Below are 18,735 nucleotides of genomic sequence, written 5' to 3' on the forward strand. Positions count from 1 at the left end.
ACATGTACACAATCTACCTGCAATAAATTTCAGATAATCATTTTATTACACAGCCAAATCTTTGGATTACACCCCAAGTATATTGACATAATGCTATTACAGTCTTTTTTAGTAATCCATATATTAAAACCTCTTTGAAAACGTACTAGTCTGAAGAACTGGAATCAGTTTAATGACAAGTGATTATTTCTAGTGTTATCTTGTAGGAAGAAAAAAGGCGATTAAACACAAAACACCAAGATAATGTGGCTTTTAGTATAGTTAAAACCAAAACCCACAGCATTGTGACTTCTCACCCTATCCTTAACTCACTCTGCAAAGGTTTATGTGTGGAGTTTACTTATTGTAACAAATTGTTTCATGTGCCTTAACTCTGACTTTTTTCAGGAAATGTGTGGGTTTGAGCTGGGCACTTCCTATAATTTCAGCACGACTGCATTTAATATTTAATGAAGTGATACTGAGGGAAAACTTGTGCTGTTTGACCTTTTGCACAAGTTTACCTGGGAATGTGACTATTAATAGCATTACTTCTGGAAATGTAGCAATGACCCTCTCGTCCCACTGTTTAGAAAAGAGGTGGAGGTGGTGGGGGCAACAATCTAGCAACTAAAAACCTGGCAATACTGGCATGCTGCCAGTTCTTAGGACTGCTGCTGATTCAGTTTGGAGGGAAAGGGAGTCTTTTTTTTAAAATTCATAACTGTGCTTTCCAGAATACTGGAACATAAGCATTTTGGCTTTAAAACGGTTATTCTTTGTCATCCCTTTATTTTTCTAGCAACCAAAGAATTAGGCCAGAAATTTCAGTGGTCTCATCCTGGCTTGTAGTTTGCTGGCATAGTCAATTACAGGTTTAGATAATACAGTGAAGATGCCAAACAACATGTTTTATGAGCACAAATGCTTTTAGACATTAGAAGCCATATTTGGCCATCACAGCAAGTCATGGAGATTTAGCCTAGTAATTGCCACTGATGTGAAGAGTTGTGGTTATATCCCAGTCCCTGTCTTTTTAAAATAGACTAACACAATGTGTTGAATTAGTTTGCTCCACTGCAAACTGCTTGTCAGTAGTTATGATACTGTTGTATGCACCAATTTTTAATAGAATCTTCAGCAAATGAATAGTGAATGAATAAATAGTATCGGTAATGGGTAAAGAGACACAAGAAAGCAGTTTCCAGAGATCACAGAGGGTGAAATAAATGCTGGGGTTATTTTGTGCCATTTTGCATTTTGTGCCAGATAGAGAATCAATTTAGTAATCCAGTGGCATAATTTTTGCGATGGAAGGGCTCCATCTGCTGTATATTGCTAGATACACAATTTTAGAAAAGAAAACAATATGGTATGAACCTAACATCTGGATCCAAATTTTCTTTTTGAAATACTGGCATTGTCATATAAAGTTCTGTGCAGAAAAGTCGTGATCTTTTTCTCAATCACCATGATAACAAATTCCTAGCACCTCTGAGTGCCTGCGGAGCAGATGTTCCTCAAAGATTAGGACTGTTAGTATTAGGCTGACAGCACCAGTGAATCCATAAAAATTCCCACATCAAACCTTTTTGGCCGTACCAGTTTGCTGTCTCCTGTTCACAATATATAAACTAGTAAACATCAGTTTCAAGTTAGAGAGAGAGGATAAAAAATTACTAAAACACACAAACAGATGATCATAAAGATCATTATGGAAATTGGAGAAGTACAGTGTCCAGCCATGTATAAACATATTGAAACTGGTAAAAAGTGTATATATTTATAGTGAAATCAAATATCTTTAGGCCTTCTACTTTCCCTTGTATTAGTGTTCATCAGCAGTAACTCCACTGAGGTCAGTAGTATTACTCCACTGAAAACAGAATTTTTATAGACCCTTAAGGACACGTTGAAGTTAGCCTCAAAGCTAACTTGTCTCACTGGTTCATTCTAGGATTTAAGATACACATTGTTCCCTGTTGTTTTGGCCTTTTTTTAGGCTTATGAAGAACTATTTTGGAGACACCATGTTAAATATATACGACAAGTCAGAAGAGATAACTACTGTGCATTGAGAGCTGTGCTGTTTCAGGTATTCAGCAAGGGCATTTATTTTCCATCATGGATGAAGGAGAGAGACATTTTAAAGGTATGTTTCAGTTGCTGAAGCAAATACAATTTACATGTCCTTATATTATAGAAGGAGGATTTGATCCAGCAATAACTTCTCTAAAACTGCTGTACTCCATTGCAAGTGTGCGTAGAGCGTACAGGAGGGAGCAAGACGCATTAAGCACTATGCAAAAGTGGAAGCAAGTATCAAATCCATTGTGTTCCTTTATTCTTAAGAGTACAAGAATAAATGAAGGGGGTGGCTATAGTATCATATCTGAGGGGGCATAGGTATAAGGACTGTTTCTATCATGCTAATAAGGCATAATAATAATCTCTGTGGTCCCATTTTAAGCCTTATGCCTGCCACTGGACAGGAATTATTATTTACTATTTGCATTGGGGGTGCTTAGAGACCCCAGTCTGGGATGAGGGTCCTGTTGTGCTCTTTACTGGCTGGTTGTCTGTTGAAAATGCCACAAAAGTTCTTACGAAGCTGAGAGTCAACAGAGCTTTACCATTAGCTAAAATGGTAGATGACTGGGGGTTTCTTTTTGCATGCTTTTCTTTTTTTGTAGTGCACTTCAGGCTGTATATGCACTTTGTGAGCCTGGGACCAGAGAATTCTTCCTAGCAGTGTCTGTTCAGTCCATGCATGTGCTCTGCACCGAGGAGAAGAAGGGGCTGCTGGACTGCTGCCCTCTCAGTTCTTCCTCACTCCTTGGAGTCTGGGATAGAGCCACTGATCACTGCATCCTTTCAGCCTTTACCTGTAAATAGTTTAGCTTAGTATATTTTGTGCCGTTGTTGGGCACTCCTTGGGTAGTGCAGGGATCCTCCCTTCTCCTCCTGTCCCCACCCCCCAGCTTCACTCTGGTGCAGGGAGAATATGCCAAAGGCTTCAAGAGCTTTGTGGACTTCCAGGGGGACTTCCCAGGAAATGACAGTCATGACTGTTTTTGGATCATCTGGGGGAAGGCCTTATCCCTACCAAGTGCAGAGCTTGTAGGTCATTTTTACAGCGGATGAGGCAGTCCAGAGAAATCTGCCTTATGATGTTTCTCAGGGATAGGTTCATGAGGGCAGCTCCAGACTCTGACCCCCTGTATGTTGGCATGAGAAAGGTAGGAGTGTGGCTTTGGCTGGTTCCAGGCCTGTCCTCCCACTTCCCAATCCCCCATCGGCTCCGAAAGATTTGGATGAGAAGACCTGGGATTGCTGTTGCTGTCCAGAGACCACCCAGTTATACTGACATGCCAGTCAATATCAGCCTGTACCCCATCGCTGAGCTGGGGTCAAGCCAGACTTTCGCCAGTACTGTCAACTAAAAGAGACAAGGCTTCGCCAGCTTCTGGCACTGAGAGATCCCCCATTGTCCTCAGACTCAAAATCCTTTGACTCTGGAGGTATCAGGAACAGGAGGCCTGTCCCCAAACTACTCCCCAAGGAGGGTTAAGACCAGATAAGGCATCGGGAATCTCTGAGTGTCACAGTACTCCTGTCCCAGGGAACATTCACCCTATATGTATTGGTACCCATCATCTTGGGGACTGCTATGATGGGGTATGAGGCTCCACAGCAGCAGTAGTGGGGCTTGGAAGATCCACAGACCCAACACATTTTGTACCCACACTGAGGGACTTGTGAGCCCATGGAGATAAATCTCTCCTGTGGGAGGAAGAATCTCCACAGGCTCCCTGGAACTGACACACCCTCAGAAGGTGAGGACCAGCCTGGGCAGGAGGAGAGTGCACCGGTGAGCTTATCCGTATTATTTCCAGAGGAAGCAGTGATACTGGCTTCTCCACAGTGCCTAGCTGACCCTAAGGTCTTCCAGGTCTTGCTTAAGAAGGGAGTGGAGACCCTGCACATCTCCCTGGAAGAGGTCCCAGGGGCTCTGCATAGACTGCTGGATATTCTGCACAACTTGGGCCTAAGCAGGGTGGAGCTGCCAATTAACAAGGCCATCCTCGAGCCAACTAAGACACTCTGCCAGATGCCGGCCACCATTCCTGTGGTGTGCAAGTGGGCAGAGGAGGGAGATTTCATGCCCACAAAGGGGTCAAAATACCCTTTTTCCCCACCTAGCCCCCAGCTTGCTGGTGGTGACAGTAGCAATGGAGTGCAGTAGGCAACGGCTGCCAGATCTATGCCTCACAAAAAGGCAGCTAAGAGAATTTTGGGAGGGAAGAGTACTCTTCACCTTCCCCACAGTTTTGGATTCTGAACTACCAGCTGCTGATGGCCAAGTGTGACTTAAACATCTACAATAGGCTCATCAAATTCATCAAGAAGGTACCTCTGGACAATAGGGAGCAGTTTCAGGCCCTAATCAGTGAGAGAAAGCTGGTGTCCAGATCCACCCTGGTGACAGCCCTAAATGTGGCAGACACTGTGGCAAGGTCCGTGTCTATGGCAGTGGCAATGAGACATTAGTTGTGAGTCTCTTCATCAGGGATACAAAAGGATATGCAATTAATGATGGAGGACCTTCCATTCAAGAGTAACAAACTGTTTAGCATGAGGATGGATGAGTCCCACCATTCACTAAAGGACTCCTGAGCCATGCTCAGTTTGGTTGGCATTTACACACCCATTATGAAGCACAAGTCCACCAAGCCATAGTTCAGGCTAAGGTCCGTCTAAGCCAGTGTTGTAGCACCAGTGGCAGTATGAACTGCCCTGCAAGTGCCAGATGAAGCAGAGGAGGAGTGCTCAGGAGCAATCATCCTTCATCTCCATCACACTCTCAAATCAGCGTTTTGTTGGGACTCTTGAGAGCCAGGCACCAACCAGACCAATGGATTTAGGCTTCTTCCCTGTTTGTTCCTCAACTTTTGAAGTGTGACTGCCCTAGGACCTACCAATGTGGAGAGAGACGCAACAGACAGGTGGGTACTAGAGGTCATCTTGGGATATACCATCCAGTTTTTGTCACTCCCCAATCCCAAACCCCCCTTCTCCATCCTCTTTCATGGACAACTTTCACAAGCGGGTTCTTGAGCAGGAGGTGGAGGCCCTCTTGCAATGAGAGCCAATAGAACCAATGCCCCTGACAGCAAAGGGGAATAGTTTCTATTCAAAGTATTTCCTCATCCCCAAGAAGATAGGGGCATAGGGGAACGGAGACCTACCTTGGGCCTAAGGGAACTGAACAAGTTTATCTGCAGCCTGAAGTTCAGGATGGTCACCCTGGTTTCAATTATTCCCTCACTAGATCTTGGAGATTGGTTTATGGCTTTCGATCTCTATTTCCACATAAACATCCACCCACCACACAGGAGATTCTTGAAGTTTGTTGCTGGGCATGAGCACTTCCATTACTGGGCACTTCCTCAGCCCCACTGAAAGTTCGAAAAGGTGTTCACCATAGTACTGCTGGTGGTATCAGTGCTCTGTCCCTGGTAGGGGCCAGTAGTGTACCCCCACTTGGACAATTGGCCCCTCAAGAGGCAACCTTGCCAGGAGGCGCAGGTGTCTGGTCACACTCCTGGGCCTGTTCAGAAGACTGGGTCTCAGGGTGAACTTGGACAAGTTCACTGTGGAACTGACACAGGCTACAGGGGTACGGCCGGATCCAGTGTCATATTTGCCAGACAATTGCTTTGTACCTGCAGGCGTGGCTATGGATGGTGTCCACACAGTCTGAACTTGAGTATCAGAGGGTAGCCGTGTTAGTCTGGATCTGTAAAAGCAGCAAAGAATCCTGTGGCACCTTATAGACTAACAGATGTTTTGGAGCATGAGCTTTCGTGGGTGAATACCCACTTCGTCAGATGCATGTAGTGGGAATTTCCAGGGGCAGGTATATATATGCAGGCAAGCTAGAGATTATGAGGTAGTTCAATCAGGGAGGATGAGGCCCTGTTCTAGCAGTTGAGGTGTGATAACCAAGGGAGGAGAAACTGGTTTTGCAATTGGCAAGCCATTCACAGTCTTTGTTTAATCCTGAGCTGATGGTGTCAAATTTGCAGATGAACTGAAGCTCAGCAGTTTCTCTTTGAAGTCTGGTCCTGAAGTTTTTTTGCTGCAGGATGGCCACCTTAAGGTCTGCTATAGTGTGGCCAGGGAGGTTGAAGTGTTCTCCTGCAGGTTTTTGTATATTGCCATTCCTAATATCTGATATGTGTCCATTTATCCTTTTCCGTAGAGACTGTCCAGTTTGGCCCATGTACATAGCAGAGGGGCATTGCTGGCATATGATGGCGTATATTACATTGGTGGACGTGCAGGTGAATGAACCGGTGATGGTGTGGCTGATCTGGTTAGGTCCTGTGATGGTGTCGCTGGTCTAGCTATGTGGGCAGAGTTGGCATCGAGGTTTGTTGCATGGATTGGTTCCTGAGTTAGAGTTACTATGGTGCAGTGTGCAGTTACCGGTGAGAATATGTTTCAGGTTGGCAGGTTGTCTGTGGGCGAGGACTGGCTTGCCACCCAAGGCCTGTGAAAGTGTGGGATCATTGTCCAGGATGGGTTGTAGATCCCTGATGATGCGTTGGAGAGGTTTTAGTTGGGGACTGTATGTGATGGCCAGTGGAGTCCTGTTGGTTTCTTTCTTGGGTTTGTCTTGTAGTAGGAAGCTTCTGGGTACACGTCTGGCTCTGTTAATCTGTTTCCTTATTTCCTCGTGCGGGTATTGTAGTTTTGAGAATGCTTGGTGGAGATTTTGTAGGTGTTGGTCTCTGTCTGAGGGGTTAGAGCAGATGCGGTTGTACCTCAGTGCTTGGCTGTAGACAATGGATCGTGTGATGTGCCCAGGATGGAAGCTGGAGGCATGAAGGTAGGCATAGGGTTCGGTAGGTTTTCGGTATAGGGTGGTGGTAATGTGACCATTACTTATTTGCACCGTGGTGTCTAGGAAGTGGACCTCCCGTGTAGATTGGTCCAGGCTGAGGTTGATGGTGGGGTGGAAGCTGTTGAAATCGTGGTGGAATTTTTCCAGAGTCTCCTTCCCATGGGTCCAGATGATGAAGATGTCATCAATGTAGCGTAGGTAGAGAAGGGGCGTGAGTGGACAAGAGCTGAGGAAGCGTTGTTCCAGGTCGGCCATAAAAATATTGGCATATTGTGGGGCCATGCGGGTGCCCATAGCGGTGCCACTGATCTGGAGATATAGTCATCAAATTTGAAAATAGTTGTATGTGAGGATAAAGGCACAGAGCTCAGCAGCCAGTTGTGCTGTGGCATCATCAGGAATACTGTTCCTGACAGCTTGTATTCGATCTGTGTGTCTGAACTTGATAGTCTCCGTTCCCTGAAGGGTTATAGACTGCTTTGGCCAGTGTGAAGACAGGAGAAAGATGTGTGCCTGGATGTCCTGTTCTGTTACCTGCTATTGACTAGGACTATGACCACAGACACCTCTGTCAGGCAGAGGAGGTCACATGGAGGGGCAGATGGACCAAGGAATGTGGTTCCCTCAGGGGTGAATTTTCCACATCAGTGTGCTGGAGGGTGAAGGGTGGTTTGGCTGACCAAGCATGTCCTCCCTTGCATTTGGGGCCAGTTGGTACAGGTGATGTCAGACAACATAACAGTGCTCTGTTACATCAGCAAGCAGGGAGGTGCATGTTCCCCACATCTCTGCGTGGAGGCCATCCATGTCTGGAATGGGTGCATACCTCTGAACATTGCCCTGAGCAGTCCATCTGCCAAGGTTTCAGAACTCCCTGGCTGACTCCTTTAGCAGACACTTGTTCAGCAAGAATGAGTAGGAGTTTCATGGCCTGCCTGAGTCTGCAGGTGGTGTTTCCAGAATGGGTTCACCTAATAACAGGCTTGTTTGTGTCAGATCTGAACAAGAAGTGCAGGGAGTTCTGCTGCACAGAGGGGTTGCAGCTCAGGCTCTCTGGGTGACATTTTTCTCATGTGATGCTTGGAGGCTCTGAAGTATGTGTTTCTGCTGATCCCTCTGTGACCACAGGTACTTAAGAAAGATCAGGCAGGACAAGCTGCAAGTCATTCTCATGGCATTGGGGTGACCTTGTCAGTTCTTGTACTTCATACTCTGTTGCACTTCTTTGCTCAGGATCCTCTCCATTTCCCGTGGTGTGAGACCTCTTGATGCAGGGCAATGGGAGGACTCGCCAACCTATCCTGCTGTCCCTGAGGGTGTGGTATTTGGATGGATGTTGAGCCTAAAGAGAGTTGGTTTGACTGACATGCAGACCTTACAGAGTAGTTGTAGGAAAACGCTATCAGGAGGTGCTATACTATAAAATGGAAGAGGTTTGTGATGTAGTATGATCAACTGGGAATTTCCCTCTTGCATTCAGGGGTGCCAGACATGTTGGACTACCTGTTACCTTCTAAATCCTCAGGGCTGTCCCTCAGCTCTCTGAGGGTCCACGTGGCAGCCATCAGTGCATTCCAGCTGACAGTGGGCAGCTGCACTGTTCTCTCAAACCCGTTTACATCCCAGTTCCTGCAGGTTTTAGTTAGGGATGTCCCTCCAGTGATGAAGCCTGTGGCAGCCTGGGATTTAAAATTGGTCTTATTCAGTCTGAGGGGGTTACTGTTTGAGCCACTGGCATCGTGCTCCCTGCAGCACCTTTCCATGAAGGTGGAGTTTCTGGTCACTGTAATGTCAGACAGGAAGGGACACTAGGGGTGCTCATGGCAGATCTCCCATACAGTATAACACAAGGAGAAGGTGTCCATGAGACTACATGTGAGGTTTGACTTTCACATCAACCAAAGCATCCAGTCACCTGTGATCTCCCCCAAGCCGCACACCACAAGGGAAGAGGCGAAGTGGCACTCCTGAGATGCACCTAGAGCTCTTGCTTTTTTACCTGTAGAGGACAAAGCAGTTCCAGAAGTTACCTAGACTCTTGGTCGCATTTGCAGAGAGGATGATGGGAGAGGCCATTTCCACCAGAGGCTGTCAAAGTGGATCTCAGGCTGCACAGTACTCTGATACAAGCTGAATGAGATCCCTTTTGAGGGCAGTATAAGAACACATTCGACAAGAACCCAGGCAGCTTGGATAGTCTCACTCAAGGATAATTAAAAGCAGCAGAGTCCTGTGGCACCTTATAGGTTAACCGACGTATTGGAGCATGAGCTTTTGTGGGTGAATACCCACTTCGTCGGATGCATGTAGTGAAAATTTCCAGAGGCAGGTTTAAATATGCACTCAAGAATAAGGCTAGAGATAACGAGGTTAGTTCAATCAAGGAGGATGGAGCCCTCTTCTAGCAGTTGAGGTGTGAACACCAAGGGAAGAGAAACTGCTTTTGTAGTTGGCTAGCCATTCAGTCTTTGTTTAATCCTGAGCTGATGGTGTCAAATTTGTAGATGAACTGAAGCTCAGCAGTTCCTCTTTGAAGTCTGGTCCTGAAGTTTTTTTGCCGCAGGATGGCTACCTTTAAATCTGCTATTGTGTGTCCAGAGAGATTGAAGTGTTCTCCTACAGGTTTTTGTATATTGCCATTCCTAATATCTGATTTGTGTCCATTTATCCTTTTCCGTAGAGACTGTCCAGTTTGGCCGATGTACATAGCAGAAGGGCATTGCTGGCATATGATGGCATATATTACATTGGTGCAAGTGAATGAACCGGTGATGGTGTGGCTGATCTGGTTAGGTCCTGTGATGGTGTCGCTGGTCTAGCTATGTGGGCAGAGTTGGCATCGAGGTTTGTTGCATGGATTGGTTCCTGAGCTAGAGTTACTATGGTGCGGTGTGCAGTTACCGGTGAGAATATGTTTCAGGTTGGCAGATTGTCTGTGGGCGAGGACTGGCCTGCCACCCAAGGCCTGTGAAAGTGTGGGATCATTGTCCAGGATGGGTTGTAGATCCCTGATGATGCGTTGGAATCGTTTTAGTTGAGGACTGTATGTGATGGTCAATGGAGTTCTGTTGGTTTCTTTCTTAGGTTTGTCTTGAGTAGGAGGCTTCTGGGTACACGTCTGACTCTGTTGATCTGTTTCCTTATTTCCTTGTGCAGGTATTGTAGTTTTGAGAATGATTGGTGAAGATTTTGTAGGTGTTGGTCTCTGTTTGAGAGGTTGGAGCAGATGCGGTTGTACCTCAGTGCTTGGCTATAGACAATGGATCGTGTGGTGTGTCCGGGATGGAAGCTGGAGGCATGAGGGTAGGCAAGGCAGTTGGTGGGTTTTCGGTATAGGGTAGTGTTAATGTGACCATCACTTATTTGCACCGTGGTGTCTAGGAAGTGGACCTCCCGTGTAGATTGGTCCAGGCTGAGGTTGATGGTGGGATGGAAGCTGTTGAAATTGTGATGGAATTTTTCCAGAGTCTCCTTCCCATGGGTCCAGATGATGAAGATGTCATCAATGTAGCATAGGTAGAGAAGGAGCGTGAGTGGACGAGAGCTGAGGAAGCATTGTTCCAGGTCAGCCATAAAAATGTTGGCATATTGTGGGGCCGTGCGGGTGCCCATAGCGGTGCCACTGGTCTGGAGGTATATATTGTCATCAAATTTGAAATAGTTGTGTGTGAGGATAAAGTCACAGAGCTCAGCAACCAGTTGTGCTGTGGTATCATCAGGGATACTGTTCCTGACAGCTTGTATTCCATCTGTGTGTGGGATGTTTGTGTAGAGAGCCTCTACATCCATGGTGGCTAGGATGGTGTTTTCTGGAAGGTCACCAATGCATTGTAGTTTCCTCAGGAAATCAGTGGTGTCATGGAGATAGCTGGGTGTGCTCGTGGCATAGGGTCTGAGTAGAGAGTCCACATATCCAGACAGTCCTTCAGTGAGAGTGCCAATGCCCAAGATGATGGGGCGTCTAGGATTTCCAGGTTTGTGGATCTTGGGTAGTAGATAGAATAAGCCCAGTCAGAGCTCTAAGGGTATGTTGATTTGTTCCGGTGTTCGTGTAGGAACAACTGCACCTGAGTAGATGGTGCGGTTTCTTAGTGTATTCCTCAGTGGGATCTGAGAGAACTGGCCTGTAGAATTTGGTATTGGAGGATTGTCTGGCGGCCTCCTTTTGGTAGTGAGACCTCTTCATGATGACAACTGCACCTCTTTTATCAGCCTCTTTGATTATAACGTCAAGGATCATTGACATCAACAGAGCAGCAACCTGAGGCTTGGTACACATCTCTGTGAGGCACCATGCTCTGGTGCAAGCATCTGACTTGGATGCCTCCTGGGCTAGGCCAGTCCTGCATTCTGCAGTGGTACAAGACTGTGGGCATCCACCTCCTTGGGAGGGACTCTGGTTGTAAATCATCTGAGGTGCACCATACAAATGACAAGTACTCGAAGAAAAAGAAAACATTACTCACCTTGTAGTAACTGGAGTTCTCTGAAATGCTGTTATGTGTCATGCACCACTCACCCTCTATTCCCACTGCCTCGAATCCCATTGTGGAACCTTGCGGTGGAGAAGGACCTGAGATGGGAGTAGTCCAGCTGCCCATTTTATACCCTCGGTGAGGAGCATAAGGAGAGAGTGGGCACATGCACAGGCTGAGCGGACACTGCTAGGAAGAATTCTCTGGTTCTGGGCAGATGGAGTTCATGAGCACCTGAAGTGCGCTACACATCAATACATCTCATCTACTCTCCAGTTATCACAAGGTAAGTAATCTTTCCTTTTTTAAAACTGTGGGCTTGGTTATAGTCTTATTCAGAATGTGGTTTATCATTTAAAACATACCTTCTCTATACCTAAATTAATTACAATAGTATATTCTGCTTATTGTTACAATAGTGATCTCTCCCCTATTATATTTTTACAGCTCCCCGAAAAGCTTCTGTATTCACAAGGCTGCAACTGGATCCAGCAATATAGTTTTGGACCAGAAAGATACACAGGCGCCAACGTATTTGGAAAATTACGTAAATGTATTGAAATATTAAAGACACAGGTGAATATTTAGGAAATGGAAAAAAATGTTAGAAGGGGGGAATGAGACTGAAAAGGGAAACCATTTACTGTCACAGAAGTATTGGCTTTCTGCTCAAAACATTGCTCCTGTGCAATCTGTCAGATGTTACTGGTATGTACTGGATTTAAGTATGGGCATAAGTATGTCCCTGTAGCTATTGGTCCTCACTATTTAGGTCTTTACATGTTCATTTTTAATTCTATGGTATATCTTTTTGTCTTTACCAGCAAATTATCTTATATCTTTCGAGACCCTGTTGTCGCTTGTTACAGGGATGGCTACACCTCTGCCCCCCTTCAGATCTCTCAGAGAGCATCCACATCAGGGCTTGTTGGTCTCTTTGCCTGGCAGAAGCTTGTGATTTTGGGTTCTTATTACACTACTTATCATAGAAGTGTTGGACTGGAAGGGACCTCGGTAGACCATCTAGTCCAGTTCCCTGCACTCAAGGCAGGACTACCTAATAACTAGACCATTCCTGGCAGGTGTTTGTCTAACTTGTTCTTAAAAGCCTCCAGTGATGGAGATTCCACAATCTCCCTGGGCCATTTGTTCCAGTGTTTAACCACCCTGACAGGAATTTTTTCTCACTGTCCAACCTAAACTTCCCTTGCTACCATTAAGCCCATTGCTTCTTGTTCTGTCCTCAGAGGTTAAGGAGAATAATTTTGTCATACTCCTCCTAACAACCTTTTGTGTACTTGAAAACTGGTATCATGTTTCCTTTCAGCCTTCTCTTCTCCAGACTAAAGAAACCCTATTTTTTCAATCTTTCCTCATGGTCCATGTTTTCTAGACCTTTAATCATTTTTGTTGTGCTCCTTTGGACTTTCTCCAATTTGTCCACATCTTTCCTGAAATGAGGTGCCCAGAATTGGACACAATATATCAGTGCCGAGTGGAGTAGAAGAATTACTTCTCGTGTCTTGCTTACAACACTCCTGCCATTTCCACATTTTCTGTTATTGTCTTTCCCTCCTCATTGAGTAATGGGCTTATCCTGTCCTTGGTTTTCATCTTGCTTCTAATGTATTTGTAGAATGTTTTCTTGTTACCCTTTATGTCTCTAGCTAGTTTAATCTCATTTTGTGCCTTGGCCTTTCTAATTTTGTCCCTACATGCTTGTGTTGTTTGTTTATATTTGTCCTTTGTAATTTGACCTAGTTTCCACTTTTTATAGGTCTCTTTTTTGAGTTACAGATCATTGAAGGTTTCCTGGTTAAGCCAGGGTGGTCTCTTCCCATATTTCTTATCTTTCCTACGCAGTGCGATAGTTTGCTCTTGTGCCCTTAAAAAGGTATCTTTGAAAAACTGCCAGCTCTTTTGAACTGTTTTTCCGCTTAGACTTGTTTCCCATGGAATCCTTACCTACCAATTGAAATTCATTGTCTTTATTGTGCTGTTTTTCCTCCTAACATTCCTTAAAATCATGAACGCTATCATTTCATGATCATTTTCACCCAAGTTGCCTTCCAATTTCAAATTCTCAACTGGTTCCTTCGTACTTGTCTAAATCAAATCTAAAACAGCCTCTCTTCTAGTAGCTTTATCCGTCTTCTGAAAAAAATTTTTTGTCTCCAATGCATTCCAAGAACTTGTTGGGTAATTTTTTCTCTGTTGTGTTATTTTCCCAACAGATGTTGGCCTATTGTAGCCCTCCATCATGACATCAAGCTTGTTTTTTACTGCTTTTATCCTTACCCAGAGACTTTCCGCAAGTCTGTCTCTTATCTCCATCTCAGCCACAGTCCAAGTGTGTACATCTTTGATATACAAAGGCAACACCTCCTCCCTTTTATCCCAGCTGGGTCTCAGACACCTGTGTTTCTTCCCTTTGGGAACCTGTGATCAATGATACAGTGACCAACAGCCTTTTAAAAGCAAAGTATACAACTAGAATTAAGCATTGGAGCGGAGAAGAGTTTAAAACAACAAATAGCCTGTCTTACCCAACTTGCTGCAATTCCATAATGGCAATTTAGGCACATCTGTTTTCAGGCATGCACTGGTCCCTGTGAATGTTTTTACAGTCTGGTTTCACTCTAGATTCCATAGTGTCCTTTTAAATGCTGACAGAGTTCTTTATTAATCAGTTTTGGTCTTTTGACCCTCCTGATAAAATCAGCTTCATAAACTGAATGAGGGATCAAGCCTCAAAACTAATAGTTCTGGTATTGTCCCTTTGTTTTTTTTAATGGAAACTATTTTTGGACAAAGATTAAAAAAAGAATAATCACTGGGTATCAATAACCATTATCATAACTAAAGTAAAAATAAATGGAAGAACTGAATGGCTTTTAGATGTTGGCAATGGAACTCAAAATCTTTCATGTTACTATTTTGAATCCACCCAAAGTTGTTAGTTACAAAAAAATAAACACAAAAAACATTTATTAGTGATGAGTTAAGCAGCTGATTTGAATTTCTTGTATATGCTTTGTAGTGGACTGAAATAAGTGGTGTTAAAGACCACGACGAAAGAGGAAACATGTGCAATATCCTTTTCTCTGATGAAAGCAAGGAACATAAGTTGTATGAGGCTATAAAATTCATCATGCTTTACCAAGTTGTGGAAGCCTATGAACAGATGAAGAATGAGCAGAAACATGTACCCATCCTTTTTAGCCTCCTTTTTGCTCGTGATACGTCATCTGACCCTTTGAGTTTCATGATGAATCATCTGAATTCCATAGGGGACACAGGTGGTCTGGAGCAGGTAATGGTGTGAATAAAAAATGAGTTCTAGCAGTCTGTGTTTCTGAAGGATTAGGGTTTGGGAATACTTTTGAGTTCTTATTCATTGACTTGATGTTCCTAATATACTTTAATACTAGGGCTGGGTGAAAAATGCATTGTTTTTAGCACACCTAAGCTGTTTGCAAATTCAGGTAGAATTTGGTGAACAGTTTCAGCCAGACAGAAACTGGAAGACAGAGTTTGGAAATATCAAATCATTTTGTTTTGACCTTTTAAAATGAACTGTTTTGATGTTTTCCGAACAAAATGTCATTTCTAATCAACATTTTCTAAACAGTTTGACCCGAAATAATTTTTCTTTTTCTTTTCAGTGAGAAAAAAACAACAAAACTTAGTTTTGGTTTGACACTGATTTTTTTTTTTCCAGTTCAGTCACCGATTCAAAAAATCAGCTATTTGCTGAGCTCTATTTAATACATCATCCACAATAGAATTATTTTGTTGGGAAGAAAAAATCAATTTTTTCGGAGGGGAAAAAGCAGTTGAAAGTCCCTCCCTTTTAAGTTTCTCCAGAATAAAATGTCTTGGGGAATTACTTATACAAATTACGAATAGCAGTGCTATCACTGATATGTAAAATAACATGATTTTTAGATTACAATACCCTGCATGTTCGAACTATTTCACCTTTTGCACCTGTTTTTTTGTTTTTGTTTTTTTAATAGATGCTTTCCAGATAGGCCACTTTAGAAAGTATATTTGCCTGTCTGAGAGAGATCTCCTTTGGGTACTTATCAGCTCTGGTTGTAGGAAATTCCCGCAGTTGTAATTCCTAATCCACTCTTCTTATTACACAAGTAAACAAGTTAAATGACTTACACTAAACATCAGAGCATGATTAAAGTGTGGGATATTCTCCCCTCCCCCAGTTTCCTTCTTATAAATCCATAAACAAACGTTGACATCTTTTTTTCCCCCTTAGGTTGAAATGTTTCTTCTTGGATATTTACTTGAAGTAAAGATAAGAGTCTACAGACTGTATAAGTTTAACACTGAAGAGTTCCAAGTAAACTATCCAGAGGAGTATCAGAGGGACTGGCAGGAAGTCTCTCTTCTGACTGAGGATGACCATCACTATCTCATCCCCATTATTAGAATATAAGACTGATTTCTAACCATGCAGTAGAAGGAGTGACCAGCTCCAGTAAATTATCACCTTTAAGCCAAGTCCTTTGCCAGCAACAGTAGGATTACAAGTAACTCAAAATAATGACGATAGGACACACAGGTTTATTATGTTAACTTCTTGCTTGCTTGTACTGACACATATCACCTGTGATCTGCCTCAGAAAAACACAAAAAACATAATCATACAATCAGGACAAACTGGCATATTAGGGTTCTCAAATTAAAAAAATATGGTAAATCACCTGTGAGAAGACATTATCACTAGATAGTTGATAGTCACTTGTTGAGCTAAGTCCAAAACACGTGTTGTGCATAAACTTACAATGCCAAATGATACCTATTCTTTGTTTGAGAAGGGTGCTTCAGCCACTGACTTGGGAGAGAAACAAAGGCAATAATAAAAATAAATAACTTGCAATATAGCTTTACTCAGTATATACTCTTCCTCCTGCCCTCCCCCTTCCCTTCTTTTTGGAAGGGTCAGATTTTAATGTTACTTATCAAAAGTATGTACATGATTTTATTTGCAATTGGTTTGAGAAGGCTGTGCACTTCAGTGCATTTATAAATACTGGCTTTTCACAAAAATGTTAATTCTCTGTACATTATATATATACATTTAGCAGGACTCACATTTCCTAAGCTTTTTTGTATATACGATTTTATACCTTTGAGTTACTTTCCTTAATTTTGAAGTCAAGGTTACTTCTAGGTTTTGAGAGTCTTAAGAAGTATCCAGTATAACAAGCAAATTGTCTTAAAGTGTGGTGAAATAGCAGTTCCCACCTATGTTCATTAAAAAGATGACTACTAGGAAGGAAGGGAAATGCCAGATACATTAAAAAAGCAAGTATCGCTGTCTTGTATAGGAAGCTTTACACATTCCCATCGTTCTAAGAAACTGAACTGCAGTTCCACTATTTTATAAAATTAGGAAGCTTAACTTTAATGAAAATTAAAGTGATAACAGTTTAGCAATATGTTTATTTGTGGCAAATGAACATTATCCTACATAAGGCTGCGAATTTGTCATAGAGGTCACGGAAGTCTCAGATTCTGTGACTTTGCAGGACCTCCATGACTTCTGCAGCCGCATTGTCAGGGAGGGAGTGAGGGCTCTGGACAGCATTTTCCTCGGGGGCTCCCCAGTAGCAGTGACATCCCTCAGCTCCTACATGGAGGTATGGCCAGGCAGCTCTGTGCGCTGCCTGCACCTGCAGACACAACCCCCTGTCCAAAGGGAGCTGCGGAGCTGCCTGGCCACGCTTCCGCCTAGGAGCTGAGGTGGAGGGGATGTTGCCACTTCTGGGGAGGCGTGGAGCCAGGTAGGGAGTCTGCCAGCCCCGCCAATTCCCCCCCAGCACCAATGGGGGTCCTGGGTCACACACCGCCACTCGCCCGCCAGCATCAGTGGGGGTTCCGGGCTGTGCACCGTGTCCAACCCGCCCCCCCAGCACCAATGGTGCACCCCGGGCTGCTCCCTGCAGCACCTCCAGAACTCCTGGGCCAGCCCCCCCCCATATTTAGTCCGGGGTATATAGTACAAGTCATGGACAGGTCATGTGCAGTTAATTTTTGTTTACTGTCCATGACTTTTACTAAAAATACCATGACTAAAACGTAGCCTTAATCATAAGCTTAAAATTATTTGAGTTACTTCCCTAATAAGATTATATATAAAGAGAAGGGTTTTTAATAAGAAACAAACAATTTTCCTTTAAATAATGTTGAAATCATCTGCAAAGACACATGTAGTGTTTCTCTTGTTCTCACAGGAGATAATTTACCAGAATGAAGTGGTGAATCAGGTCCTCAGGAGCCAAACCAATTATATATGCTTTGAGTACACAGAGCCTGAGCTATTCCTTTCTTTAATGAAAAGCGACCTTTTCCCCTTATATTTCTTTGCATATATGTATATATATTTATAAAGCAAACATGGATTTGGTGAGTACTGTAATTGTTTTGTTTCCTGAAAGTTTTATTGGATTGAATGGTTTGTTCAATAATTTGTAGTCTTTAATTAAAACTGTTTGATAGATAATTTTTTCCTTTTTCCCAAAACCACATTTCTGATTATATTTTATTTATTAAAAAAGCCTTTTTTTCCTGAATTCAACATATTGCTCTTCTGTTTTGGTTCTGTTCTATATGGAAGTTTAAAAATTGCTGATACTAGCATACTGCTCTTATTTACTGAATACCAACAGTGTACTCACTGCTTTACTTATGTAAACAGACATGGCTCAGACCCCAGTAAGATTATAATACAGTTTCCATGCAGACAAATATGTGTACACAAAGTGCGTTTCTGCAGAAGTATTTGCTATACTTTTATGAGTACTTAAAAAGTTAATCATCTATGGTATCTAGACACAATAATTATCATGACTAGCAATATACAAAGTACTATAACTGAAAAAATGAATTATGAAAAATTACATTACTTTTGTTCTATTTATTTTGACTACAAGTCTTTCCAAGAATGTTGTTAAAAAAACAGTCCTCTTACGCTAAAGTGCTTGGGGGCCCCATTGAACAGTTTAGAAAACAAGGTAGGATAAAAATAAAATCAGTTAAAATATAGCTACAGTGCTGGCAATTCCTTAGTACTATAGAACCTGTGGAATAGTCTTCAATATTTTTATTAAAACAGAGATTAATGGCTAATATTGCAAATACCCAGTTACCCATTGACTTAAAACAAGCTGGCTGTACCATTAAGAGCTGGCTTGAGCAGGATTGCAGATGCTGGGAAGGATAAGAAGCAGCAAGAAGGTCCTTCAGATAGTTGGATCCAAGTCTGTATGACGCCTGTGATGCAAAAGTAGCAGGGGTGTTCTCCATTGCCTTGCCAACCTGTGGACTTGGGGCTGCTTTTCACTCTTT

The 18,735-nt window shown here is 43.2% G+C and overlaps 1 protein-coding gene across 8 annotated transcripts in view; it reads left to right on the forward strand.

Moving 5' to 3' along the window:
• OTULINL (OTU deubiquitinase with linear linkage specificity like) overlaps positions 1-17,334 on the forward strand; it is a 46,065-nt gene extending 28,731 nt beyond the window's left edge. For all 8 annotated transcript variants that reach the window (XM_050937524.1, XM_050937526.1, XM_050937528.1 and 5 more), the window contains 4 exons: positions 1,982-2,131; positions 11,812-11,940; positions 14,405-14,677; positions 15,641-17,334. In XM_050937524.1, the coding sequence (XP_050793481.1) occupies positions 1,982-2,131; positions 11,812-11,940; positions 14,405-14,677; positions 15,641-15,820 (732 nt within the window). In that variant the 3' untranslated portion in view covers positions 15,821-17,334. The remainder of the gene's footprint in view (positions 1-1,981; positions 2,132-11,811; positions 11,941-14,404; positions 14,678-15,640) is intronic.
• The last annotated feature ends 1,401 nt before the right edge of the window (positions 17,335-18,735 follow it).

This window comes from Gopherus flavomarginatus, chromosome 2, assembly GCF_025201925.1.
Source record: "Gopherus flavomarginatus isolate rGopFla2 chromosome 2, rGopFla2.mat.asm, whole genome shotgun sequence".
NCBI lineage: Eukaryota > Metazoa > Chordata > Testudines > Testudinidae > Gopherus > Gopherus flavomarginatus.